The sequence below is a fragment of the Toxorhynchites rutilus genome, chromosome 3 (assembly GCF_029784135.1).
Source record: "Toxorhynchites rutilus septentrionalis strain SRP chromosome 3, ASM2978413v1, whole genome shotgun sequence".
NCBI lineage: Eukaryota > Metazoa > Arthropoda > Insecta > Diptera > Culicidae > Toxorhynchites > Toxorhynchites rutilus.
Window position 1 is genome coordinate 222,354,698 of NC_073746.1, and position 12,639 is coordinate 222,367,336.

The 12,639-nt window shown below is 42.2% G+C and overlaps 2 protein-coding genes across 2 annotated transcripts; one reads left to right on the plus strand and one right to left on the minus strand.

Annotated features, from left to right (window-relative positions):
- Nucleotides 1–1,903: 1,903 nt before the first annotated feature.
- On the minus strand, nt 1,904–3,964 carry LOC129776990 (chitobiosyldiphosphodolichol beta-mannosyltransferase). Its single transcript, XM_055782999.1, has 3 exons — nt 3,348–3,964; nt 2,480–3,046; nt 1,904–2,306 (listed from the first exon to the last, which is right to left on the minus strand). The coding sequence occupies exons 1-3, from the start codon at nt 3,899–3,901 to the stop codon at nt 2,090–2,092; spliced, it is 1,338 nt and encodes a 445-aa protein (XP_055638974.1). The 5' UTR covers nt 3,902–3,964; the 3' UTR covers nt 1,904–2,089.
- Nucleotides 3,965–5,581: 1,617 nt separating this feature from the next.
- LOC129773952 (uncharacterized) lies at nt 5,582–11,389 on the plus strand. The gene is made up of 2 exons (XM_055777630.1): nt 5,582–7,576; nt 7,805–11,389. Exons 1-2 carry the CDS (start codon nt 5,582–5,584, stop codon nt 11,387–11,389), a joined length of 5,580 nt encoding a protein of 1,859 aa, XP_055633605.1.
- The last annotated feature ends 1,250 nt before the right edge of the window (nt 11,390–12,639 follow it).

The window sequence follows — 12,639 nt, forward strand, 5'->3', positions numbered from 1 at the left end:
GCATCGATATGGTATTCTCGATCTTATCGCTGCCGAACATTATACTTGTTTTTAATTGTCGCGTTTTCTTGGAACTCGTAATGTTCCCTACATTGTGGCGCATTTTATTGCATCGAGGAGGGTCTTAATCGCTGACCCAAGCACTCGAGCGTGTGAAACCACTTCGTTTGGAATTTCGGGTCTCGCTATTATCAGCGGAAATTTGCATTGTCAATTTTTTCATAGGGTCGTCACCCAATCTGATTTCGTGTACTTCCAACTATTCTGTCCGTCGTCGTTGCTCGCCATCGCACTTTCACTCCACTTTCTTTTCTTACGCGCGGGGGGCGAAATGTTCAGTGTGTTTTTCCGACGGTGAAAAACAACACACACTCGCGATTACTCGTCGCCACTTTTGTACCGCGGGACCCTGGACTTGCACTGGGACAATATCACGACAGGGTTAATGAAACGCGCACGGTACAATAAATAAAAACAAACTTTATTCACGACATGACTAAACGATACATTTCACTATGGACGATAAACAATGACTCTCCACAACAATAACAATGTAAACAACAACAAGTGACAACCACATTAAAAACACATATATGCGCATCTCCAGCATCGCTCAGTGACAGTCATGCTGTCGCACGCGAGCCCTGCGGTCTGAGCTGCGTCGGATGAATAACGTATCCGAGCGCGGCAAAATAGGGTTGTCCACAACACACAGTATCACAGACGGTCTCATAGCCATGGTGTTTTTCCCGCGCCAAAATATTTCTAGCCTACTACACTTTTTCTGAGCGGTTGTTTTATGATTTTCTGCGATTTATTCTGGGAACCTAGATGTGCATATCGTGGACAGCAATGTCTGTATAGGGGAAAAGCGGTTAAAATGAACACCCTAAAGAATATGCCTGTTTACTGCGTCCACATACCACTACAATCTCCGTTCTTCAAAGAATATTAAAGCTTAACTAATTGTTGTTCACGATATCAAACGGTTTTGATTATAAAAAATTAAAATAGTACATTTCTCATTAAAAGAAAAAACAATGTAAAATCGAACATTTTTTTTAGCGTGCGAATAAATTGAACACTTGTATATATTATGCTAAATAGGTTAGATTTATACGTTGTTTCATGACCAAATTTGTTTGAATCATTATTGAGAAAGTAGGTATATGTATAAAATAATTTGGCCCTATTCAGCTAGAGTAGTTATTAGAATTTTCTCATACGCTTCACATATTGAGGTTTGATTTTGGTTGGGGTGGCATATTTTCTCAGGGTAAAAGCAACAATAGGAACCCCTTGAAGATCAACATGTGATAAGGTATATCAGCTTTAGAAAACATAACATTGTAAGTCGTTATCCGGTGGTGGCTAATTTTGCCCCAAACAACAAAGTAATTTCGAATACGAATTAATCGTTGAAATCAAACAAAATATCTGTTCATCTCTCATTGAATATGTGAACAGTCGTCATAACTGATGATTTGTCGAAGATATTAGGTCGAATAATTTAAATTTCACGGAAAATTCCTTAAATACGATGCGCGCGAAATTACATCTGAATGGCTACCGTGAGAGAAATTTCTGTTTTATTTATCAATTGGTTCTTAATTAATTTATCGAAGTTTGAGCAATGGTTACCAACCCTGTTCATTTTTACCGCATTTCCCCTATATGGAATCAATTATGAAGACATACATCAAGCATTTTGATAATATGCGGATAATGACGGTACCAGAGAATACATTTCGAATGACCTTGAGGTACAAAACAGACAATCATATTTTTCTTTTGAAGACCTGTCGGGAACTCGCTAATATGTAGTTCATTTGGAATCCGGAAATAAGCAATCAGCTCTATCTATGGATTGATTTTACTTAAGGAAAATGTTAGGCAGTCAAAATGTATTTCATTGCACTTTAATAAAAATATTATGGTCTATCCGAATTCATACTGTTCATGATAATATTTATCTTATTCCGCAAGCATTAAAGATTGATTACAATTTTTTCTATAAATAACAATTCAAAATAATCAAAAGTTTAGGCAACATTTTTTTTTATCTAATATGAACTTTTTATATTAAATTTCATAATCGTTCCAAAACAGGTTCAACTTCTTTCTTCCAGTTCTCCGACCAACGCAATTGTTGAAATTCTTTGAGATTTCGTTCGATTATTCCTTTTTGATTGATCAACGCTGGATTAGACGGAAATCGATACATCCAACTGCATAGCAGCTCACTCAATTCCTTGTGTGTTTTAAAAACATATCCATTTTGGCCATGCTGAACAAGTTCGTTGATGCTGCAAAAAAAAACATTCGATGTAATAGAAACTATGTAATATATGTGAAAATAGCTTCTTCAAATGGGGTATTCTGTTTTGTTAGTTGAATAATTTTTAGCCTACCATTAATACAGTTATATTTCGTGTACTAACTAATATTTTGCAACTACTAATTTACCTAAATTACGTACCAATTGAAATCCATAGCGCACACAGGCAAACCACATCCAAACATATCGACTACCTTCATAGGAAGATCCAAACCACTTGAACTGTAATGAAGGCACACTCCGAGATCGCCAGCAGCCAGTATTTTGGGATAATCTGTGTTCTCCAACCAGGGTGTAATAACCTTCACTTTGGTCCATGATTTCAGTTCAATGATACGTCCATAATGTTCCTTCAACGGACCCTTTCCCGTTATCACGCAGATCAGCTTTGGATAGTGTTTTGCGTCGTTGACCGCTTCCTGTTCGTAAAGATCTAGTGCGTGTATTAGAATTTCGAAATCCTCATCCTCGGTCCAGCTTGTACTAGATAACACCAACGCTGGTCGATCTGGGATGTATTTTATTTCACCGCTTGTTGTTTTAGCAGTGAACGCTGTGATTTCCTGTGTATCATCTTCTAGATGACCATTTGAATCATCGCCGCTGAATTCTTTAATTGTCGAAGAAAGTTTCAAGAACAATTCATGTTTTTGTGCAATAGTTATTGGATGGAATTGCGTGGGTGGTCGATCATATAAAACATTTGCACTAAAAGTGTTAAAGATTGGATAAACCTACAATGCTATAGTTATATATTTTCATTGTCCAAGATAGATTATTAGAAATATTATAGGAATATTATACAGTTGATATAGAAAAGGCAACTGTACTCAGCTGGTTGACAATTAACCGAAATTTGGATTGAAATTATTACTAGCTTGTTAAAAATATCATGAAACATATATGTCTCCTATGAGGCACCTATCTTAAAACGAATTAGAATGGTAAATCAGCTATAATCTTGGTTCAATCAAGCCTGGACCACAATGGACTACTATTTAGTTCTTACCGGATATTCCAATTGTTCAGAAGATCCCTCTGCATTGCCTTCGTTACGCAAAAATTATCCGCTGCTTTACGCCCAAAATAAGATTCGATTGATTTGGTGATTTTAACAATGGGATGTCCTGGAGCGGTATTAATGGCCAGAATCGTATGTGTATAATTATGCCAGTCAACGATCATTGTTGAACGAAACAAGAAACAATACATGTAGCACACTATTAAGGTCGGTATAGCCGGTGGGTTCTGACACAATATAAACTGGGGCTTTTTGATGCTCATAAGCGCGATTATCAAGGATAGTGCTTGCCATATTGTTTTGAATATATATTTCAACAATCTCGGCAAATTAAACTCTGGAAACAGATACAAGGGATGAATTCTCACATTCGGATTGCAAGTCAATTCATCTAGCGGTTTGGATTCCACGTAACCAATGACGTCAACAAAAAATCGCGTTTCCGAGAGGCTTTTTACGTGGTACTGCATTCGAGGACTTCTGCCAATATCTCCAAGAACGATAACGCAAGCGTTCTCGATTTTCCGGTTCGGATTCTTCATCGTGGAAGCATTTGGGGCAAAATACCGAAATTCAAACACAAATCTATCCTAAAAATGACATGTTTATTGATATTCTCTCAAAGATGCCAGTTTTTTTATTTTTAATAGCGAATTCGTTTTTAAACTTACACTGAGAGGAAAATTTAGTAAATATGACGAATTTTTTGGTACATGTTATCAATTCTCTAGTCATTTTCTACCCTACTAATCATTGGTACATGTTACAAAAAAAAATAGTAGGCACATATGTCAAACAAACTACAAATTGTTGGTCCAACATTGGTGCAATAACAGTGAAAATTTTGCTTCATATTTGTGAGAGGTAATCATCAGGGATAATGACAATATTTTTTAATGATTATTTTTAATTTTAAAAATTGTATTTGATTGCGTTTAATTCTACATACTTAGAATACATTATACTAATAACTTATTCTATAAACAACATCAATAATTCTCGTTGGAATCATTCTATAAACTGCGTACAAGAGGCAAATTTTATTCGCAGCTTCAACCACCTCAATTTGATGAGCATTTCCAAAGCAAGTTCCCGAGCAAGTTCCCGTTCCTCTTCCTGCTGCATAGCTCTGATTTGCATTAGCTGATTAGCAGCTGATTAGCAGAGTGACGGTAGAATTAGCACGTTTCATCCGTATTTTGTTCTCTCGTACATGAAATACATATGTTAATGATATTAAATATGCAATAAATTATGTATGTTCACCTTAATTTTTTTACGGTCGATGATGTGTTGAAGAAAGATTCCAATTTTAGCGACAAACTCGCCGTTACCTTCAATCCCATAGCTTGGATGGTTTTTGGTAAACAAGTAATACAAGTCTGGGATCATGCCAGCTGTAAAGACAAGGAAGAAAGTCAATAGTGTTGTAATGTATAGAATATAACTGATGTTTATCCTTGGAGGGAATATGAAAATAGTTTCCCGACCGAGAAGACTAATGTAATGATGTAAATAAACGAATACTTATCTCCGATTTGTTTATGATTGTTCGCACGATCACAGCACCGGCAACCCGGCCCACAGCGCCTTCACTGTAACCGACTTATCGAAGATTGGTTCGCTCCATCAACGGTAGGTTCGCTATCGTTGATGAAGCGAACCAATGCAACAACAATAGAGCAATACATCAATTGATCATCTGCCCACGGGAAAAATATATTGTTTTTATAGAGATATTATGCAAATTTGAAATTGTGCCTTAATTTACCTTAAATCTATACTTGTAAGTAGCTTATGTGACTATGTGAATTAAATTAAGTAACTACTTATATCCTATTCTTATACTACAGCTTAAATTAAATTATATCTAGCTAAAACAGTGAATTGAACTCCGAATAAGGAATTTGAACTTCGGGTAGGTTAGAAAACCATTGAAATAATTCCTACAATTGGATAACCTAAATTAAAATAACTGAATTTCTACAGAACAGGATTCTAATTAAAACTAGATGCTAAAGCATACAGGATTGATCGATCGATTAATCGACGGATAAAAAAGCTGTCTAATTGCACTATAAAATGTAAGTGAATCAAGTGAATTTACCGCAACCAATATTTATGTTTCAAATAATTTTAGCTTTAAGCAATTACAAATGAAATTGCTCTAAAGAGTAGTGCTCGTTTGTTGATCGCAACAAACTTAAAGATTTTATAACGAAATGGACGGGAATCGATTGGATGGTACCCCAAATCCCCGACCAGAGCACAGCTGCGTCGCATGTGAGCGACCAGATTCAGCGGAGAACCTTGTCGCCTGCGATAAATGTAGTTCGTGGTGGCATTATACCTGCGCTGGGGTCACAGATTCGGTGGAGCACAAAGAATGGACATGCTCGGGATGTCTTCCCGTACCAACAATAGCAACATCGGTACGATCACTCACGTCAAGTCGCAGAGCGAATCTCCAGGTGAAGCGACTAGCGGAAAAGCAAGAAATAGAACGGAAGCAACTTGAATTGGAGAAGAAGCAACTGGAACTTCAGAAGAAGCACACGCAGGAGAAATTCGATCTGGAAGAGTCGTTAGCGGAAGAAGAAGACAACCGAAGTGTAAGAAGCCGCGTGAACGAGATTGAGTCTCGAAAGAAGCAGGTCTCTGCATGGGTTGATCAGCACGCACCCGCAAAACACCTACTAGTCGTACCATCCTCCGATCCTGTAGCAGCGCTTACTGGAGTTTCACAGCCCACGCTGTCGTGTAACAACAATCCCGCAAATTTCCAGCAAACAGACAACGCAGTGTCATTTGATCCTGGCATGATGTCAGGGCTTCAATTGCTACAACAACAGCTGGAACAGTGTCAGCAGCAGTCAGAACCGACACTTGAGCAGATCAAGATGCTTGAGACGCAACTGCAAAGCTTTCGAATACAATTACAAGAGCGAAAACAATCCACTCCACTCTCACACCCTACTCTGACTACATCTAAGGGTGCTATTCCGAAGACAAATCACTTCGTTGATCGAAATACCTGCGACAGGGTCCCTCCCACTACAACCGTACCAATGATGGTACCATCGGAACAATATCCTATCAGTAAACCGGTCCCAACCGAGCAGCCGCGTATCAGTCATGCGCGCTCGAATCCTCCACCTGTGCCGGTCCCAATCGAGCAGCAGCGTACTCATCAAGCGCGCTCGTCAATCCAACTCGCGTCATTTTCTAACGAACAATCACGTTCTCATAACGTGTCATCGAGTTTCTTCCCACATGTAACGGTTTCACGTGAGCAGCCGTTAGCGCACGAGACGCCCGTGAATATTCGTGATACTTCTGCGAGTGCACCGCTACCATTCGAGCAGCCGCCCAACTATCCTGCGCACTCGAATCGAGCTGCTGCGCCAGCAAACGAAGTACTTCATCGACCATCCCCGGAACAATTAGCTGCAAGACAGGTTATGCCACGTGATCTACCCGAGTTCACGGGCGATCCAGAGGAGTGGCCGATATTCTTCAGTAGTTTTAGTAACTCCACAGCCGCTTGCGGGTTTAGCAACGTAGAGAACCTGGCTCGTTTGCAACGTTGCCTGAAAGGTAGCGCTCTAAAATCAGTGCGATATTACCTTCTGTCGCCTGATTCTGTTCCGGAAGTGATAAATACACTCCGAACCTTGTATGGTCGGCCCGAGATTATTATAAATAAATTAATTCAAACCGTGCGTGAAACACCTGCTCCCAAATCTGAGAGGCTTGACTCGTTGATAGATTTCGGGATGTCCGTCAGAAACTTGACACAACATCTTATTGCAGCAGGACAGCAAGCGCATCTGGTGAACCCAGCGCTGCTCCAAGAACTGGTTGAAAAATTACCAGCCAACGTAAAGCTACAGTGGGCGCAGCATCTTTCATTCATTCCTCATGCGAGTTTGCAAAACTTCAGCAACTTCATGTCAGCGATCGTCGAATCGGTCAGCAAAGTCATCGTTATTACTGGCGGGGAATACTCAGCGAAGCATGAGAAATCTCGAATCAAAGACAAAAGTTTTGTCCATGCCCACGTCGAAAACTCAGCATCAGGTAGTGCCGCGAAAGAAAGAGCGGGTCAGGGTAAAGTTTGCTTGTTCTGTGGGAAAGCTGGTCATCGATTGAAAGATTGTACGAAATTCCAACATCTACCGGTGGACGATCGATGGAAAAGTATCCAGTCGCTGAAGGTTTGTCGAACTTGTCTCAATCCGCACGGACGGCGAACATGTCACAATTCGAGTTAATGTGGGATCGACGGTTGTCAATATCGGCATCATCGATTGCTACACAACAAAGTGGAAACAGTGGCCAAGAAGACTCCGGGAACCTCTCGTGTAGATGATCACGCACATCACCATCACGAACAATCCATTCTCTTTCGCATTATTCCCATAACGATTCATGGAAATTCAAAGTCTGTCACAGCGTTTGCCTTCTTGGACGATGTTTTCTCTGCAACGCTTGCCGAGCGTAGCTTGGTTGAAGAACTTGGGGTGGAAGGTCCCAACGTCCCGCTTTGCCTTAAATGGACCGCTAACATGACGAGAACCGAAGATGAGTCACAGATAGTTTCGCTTGAGGTGTCCGAAATAGATCGAAACAATCGATTCCACCTGGTGAACGTACGCACAGTGGAAAGTTTGAATTTACCATCGCAAACGCTGTGCTTCGAGAAGGTTCTAGAGGATCATCCGCACCTGAAAGGACTTCCGGTTCGTAGCTACGAGAATGCAACACCAAAACTACTAATCGGACTCCGAAACCTGCAATTGGCGGTGCCGTTGAAAATCAAAAAAGGTGAAAGCGGAATCATAGCGACCAAAACTCGCCTAGGATGGTGTGTCTATGGTAGTCTGAATGCCAAGACAACGAAGCAAGACTACGAAGAACTTAACTACCACGTATGTGAATGCCAAGCCGAAGAAAAGCTGGAACGACTGGTCAAAGATTACTTCAATGTGGAGGACTGTGGGGTGAGCAATGTGGAAATTGTGGAATCCACCACAGATGTAAGAGCACGACAAATCATGGAGGGGACGACGCGAAGAATAGGTAACCGTTTTGAAACGGGCCTGCTTTGGAGGACGGATTATGTAGAGCTCCCCGATAGCTTTCCGATGGCCCTACGCCGTCTACAGTGTCTCGAGAGACGCATGGATAAAGACCTCGTTCTCAAAGAAAACATCCACCGACAAGTACAGGAATACAAGGATAAGGGGTTTGCACATCTAGCAACGGCGGACGAGCTAGCCGACGCAGACCCGAGACGAACCTGGTATCTTCCGTTAGGGGTGGTTTGCAATCCGAAGAAACCGGAGAAGGTGCGGCTAATATGGGACGCCGCAGCGAAGGTCGATGGAATTTCTTTGAACTCCTTACTATTGTCCGGTCCTGACCTTCTCGTATCACTGATTTCGGTTCAATTTCATTTCCGTCAGTACCCGGTGGCAGTGAGTGGAGACATCAAAGAGATGTTCCACCAGACGAGAGTTATCAAGCAAGACCGATCCTCTCAGAGATTTTTATTCCGCAACAACACCAACGTCGAACCTAGTATTTATATAATGGACGTACTAACGTTCGGAGCGAGCAGCTCTCCTGCATCAGCCCAATTCGTTAAGAATCGGAATGCGGAAGAGTTTGCAGGCAAGTTCCCGAGGGCAGCCTCTGCCATTCGTAGCAGGCACTACGTCGATGATTACCTTGACAGCTTCGAGACGAACGAGGAGGCGAAGAAGGTATCCAGCGAGGTGAAATGGGTCCATGCGCAAGGAGGATTTGAAATCCGGAATTGGTCATCAAACCGAAAGGCAGTTCTGGACCACTTGGGGCAATCTCCGAACCAAGCAACGAAAGACTTGTCATTGAGGTCGCAATCGGAGCGCGTGTTAGGGATGCTATGGCATACCGAAGAGGACAATGTACTTTTATCTGCGATCTTCAGGGAGGAAATTGCGGCACTGATCGGAACGGGAACGAGACCGACGAAACGTCAGGTGCTGAAATGTATAATGAGCCTTTTTGACCCGTTGGGCCTGCTGGCGTGTGTGCTGGTACACGGGAAAATAATGATGCAGAATATTTGGCGTAGCGGCATCAAATGGGATGACTTTGTCGACGAAAGCGTCCACGAATCGTGGACGAAATGGATTAGCCTGTTGGATGAAGTCAACGAAGTTCGGATTCCAAGGTGTTACTTCGAGAACGCGAGCACTGAGCTGTACCGTTCGTTGGAGGCCCATGTGTTCGTCGACGCAAGTGAAGCGGCGTATGCAGCGGTGGTGTACTTTCGAACTACCAATCGTTATGGAACAGCGAAATGCGCTCTAGTGTCAGCCAAAACGAAGGTGGCTCCTCTTCGATATGTCTCCATTCCTCGGTTGGAGCTGATGGCCGCGGTATTGGGAACCCGGTTGCTGGTATTTGTGCGTTCTAATCATTCCATCCGAATCAACCGCGTCATCTACTGGTCGGACTCCGAAGTGACTCTGGCTTGGATCCGGTCAGAACATCGAAGATATCGCCCTTTCGTAGCCTGTCGCGTTGGAGAAATTCTTTCATCGTCAAACGTAAACGATTGGAGATACGTTCCGAGCAAACTTAACGTCTCAGATGAGGCTACCAAGTGGGGTAGTGGACCGTGCCTCAGCGCATCAGGCCGCTGGTTCAATGGCCCGACATTTCTGCAACTGCCAGAGGAGGAGTGGCCTATGCCGAAGAGATCGCTCGCAACCACTGATGAAGAATTGCGAGCATGTCATCTGCATCAAGAAGTGCTCATCCTGCGTACTCCGATAGTATACGAACGTTTCTCCAACTGGAACCGATTGCTGCACGCAACAGCATATGTAATAAGGTTTGGAACTATTCGCAATCAGAAAGGCACAAAATGTAGCACATCGTTGACTCACGAGGAATTGAAGGCAGCCGAGATATTGCTTTGGAAACTGATTCAGTCTGAGGTTTACCCAGATGAGTTGACTATTCTTACTAAAAATAAGACAGTACCGATCTGTGAACGACTGATCTTAGAGAAGTCAAGCCCTCTTCGGATGCTTACACCGATGCTTGATGATGAGGGAGTTCTCCGAGTCGACAGTCGCATTTCTGCGGCACAAGGGGTAGCGGAAGATGTGAAGTTCCCAGTGATACTACCGAGAAAACACCACGTCACCAACCTTATCGTCGATAATTTCCATAGGAAGCTTCTCCATGGAAACTCCGAAACGGTGGTCAACGAAATCCGCCAGCGATTCTACATTGCACATCTGCGCACAGTAGTTCGAGACATCGAGAAGCGGTGTCAACGGTGCAAGGTGATGAGAGCTAAGCCTTCAACTCCAAGGATGGGTCCTCTTCCGGAAGCACGCTTGTCGCCTGGAGTTCGCCCATTTACTTATATCGGCATCGACTACTTTGGGCCAATCCTGGTGAAAGTAAACAGATCCGCAGCAAAACGGTGGGTGTGTCTGATTACGTGTCTCACAATTCGTGCAGTACACGTTGAGGTTGCATATGATTTATCGACGAAGAGCTGTATCGCCTGTATACGTCGCTTCATCTGTCGCAGAGGGTCACCGAAAGAAATATACTCCGACAATGGTCGGAACTTTACCGGAGCGGAACGAATTCTGCAAGACCAAATCGAGCGGATCGAGCAGGATGCAGCTACGACGTTCACCAACACCGAGACAAAATGGTTCTTCATTCCGCCTTCCTGTCCCCATATGGGGGGATCGTGGGAGCGCATAGTACGTTCCATCAAGAACGCCATGAAAAGCATTCCCCAAGATGACAAACTCGACGACGAAGGATTACAAACTGTATTGATAGAGGCTGAAGGAATTGTCAACTCGCGCCCGCTCACGTACCTACCACTGGACTCAGCAGAGCGAGAAGCACTCACTCCAAACCACTTCATCTTGGGAAGCTCATCTGGAGTAGTGCAGCCAATAACAAAGTTAGAAGACTCTGCTAACAAAGTTAGAAGACTCTGCTAATGAGCTTAATGCATCCTGGAACCTGGTCCAGAAACGTATCGACCATTTCTGGAGGCGATGGGTTCGGGAATACTTACCCACACTCACCAAACGCACTAAATGGGTTGAAGAGATGAAGCCTGTCCAACCCGGAGACTTGGTCATTGTGATCGACGACAGTAGACGAAATGGGTGGATACGTGGACGAATTGTAGAAGTGACTCCGGGCAGCGATGGACGAATCCGGCAGGCGTTGGTTCAAACATCTAGTGGACTGTTTCGGAGACCTGTCTCAAAGCTGGCAGTGCTGGATGTAGATAGACTTGGTGAGATTGATGGTTCAATTCATTCTCACGGGGAGGGGAATGTTCGCACGATCACAGCACCGGAAACCCGGCCCACAGCGCCTTCACTGTAACCGACTTATCGAAGATTGGTTCGCTCCATCAACGGTAGGTTCGCTATCGTTGATGAAGCGAACCAATGCAACAACAATAGAGCAATACATCAATTGATCATCTGCCCACGGGAAAAATATATTGTTTTTATAGAGATATTATGCAAATTTGAAATTGTGCCTTAATTTACCTTAAATCTATACTTGTAAGTAGCTTATGTGACTATGTGAATTAAATTAAGTAACTACTTATATCCTATTCTTAAACTACAGCTTAAATTAAATAATATCTAGCTAAAACAGTGAATTGAACTCCGAATAAGGAATTTGAACTTCGGGTAGGTTAGAAAACCATTGAAATAATTCCTACAATTGGATAACCTAAATTAAAATAACTGAATTTCTACAGAACAGGATTCTAATTAAAACTAGATGCTAAAGCATACAGGATTGATCGATCGATTAATCGACGGATAAAAAAGCTGTCTAATTGCACTATAAAATGTAAGTGAATCAAGTGAATTTACCGCAACCAATATTTATGTTTCAAATAATTTTAGCTTTAAGCAATTACAAATAAAATTGCTCTAAAGAGTAGTGCTCGTTTGTTGATCGCAACAATGATGAATGATTGTACTGCATATAATTTTAAGGCCAACTAAAAAAGAAAAAAATGGTATTAGGTCAAAAATGTTAATATGGATAAAAATTTCTTGTGATATTTTCCCCGCCGAAAATATGAAAACAAATTCTCGGGGGAGATGAATACATAATTGAATTCAATAAAAACAAAGTGTTTACCTCCGAATCGCTTCGTCTCTAGAAGACAAATGGGGATTGCTAAGTGCGCACATCACAGTTGTTAAGTATGACA

Excerpts from the sequence above, each read along its gene's own strand:
- LOC129773952 (XM_055777630.1), top strand. The coding sequence starts at position 5,582 with ATGGACGGGAATCGATTGGATGGTACCCCAAATCCCCGACCAGAGCAC. Across the intron at positions 7,577-7,804 it reads AAAGTATCCAGTCGCTGAAG|TCTGTCACAGCGTTTGCCTT; the intron begins GTTTGTCGAACT and ends GGAAATTCAAAG.
- LOC129776990 (XM_055782999.1), bottom strand. The coding sequence starts at position 3,901 with ATGAAGAATCCGAACCGGAAAATCGAGAACGCTTGCGTTATCGTTCTT. Across the intron at positions 3,047-3,347 it reads CTGAACAATTGGAATATCCG|TGCAAATGTTTTATATGATC; the intron begins GTAAGAACTAAA and ends TAACACTTTTAG. Across the intron at positions 2,307-2,479 it reads TGCGCTATGGATTTCAATTG|CATCAACGAACTTGTTCAGC; the intron begins GTACGTAATTTA and ends TTTTTTTTGCAG.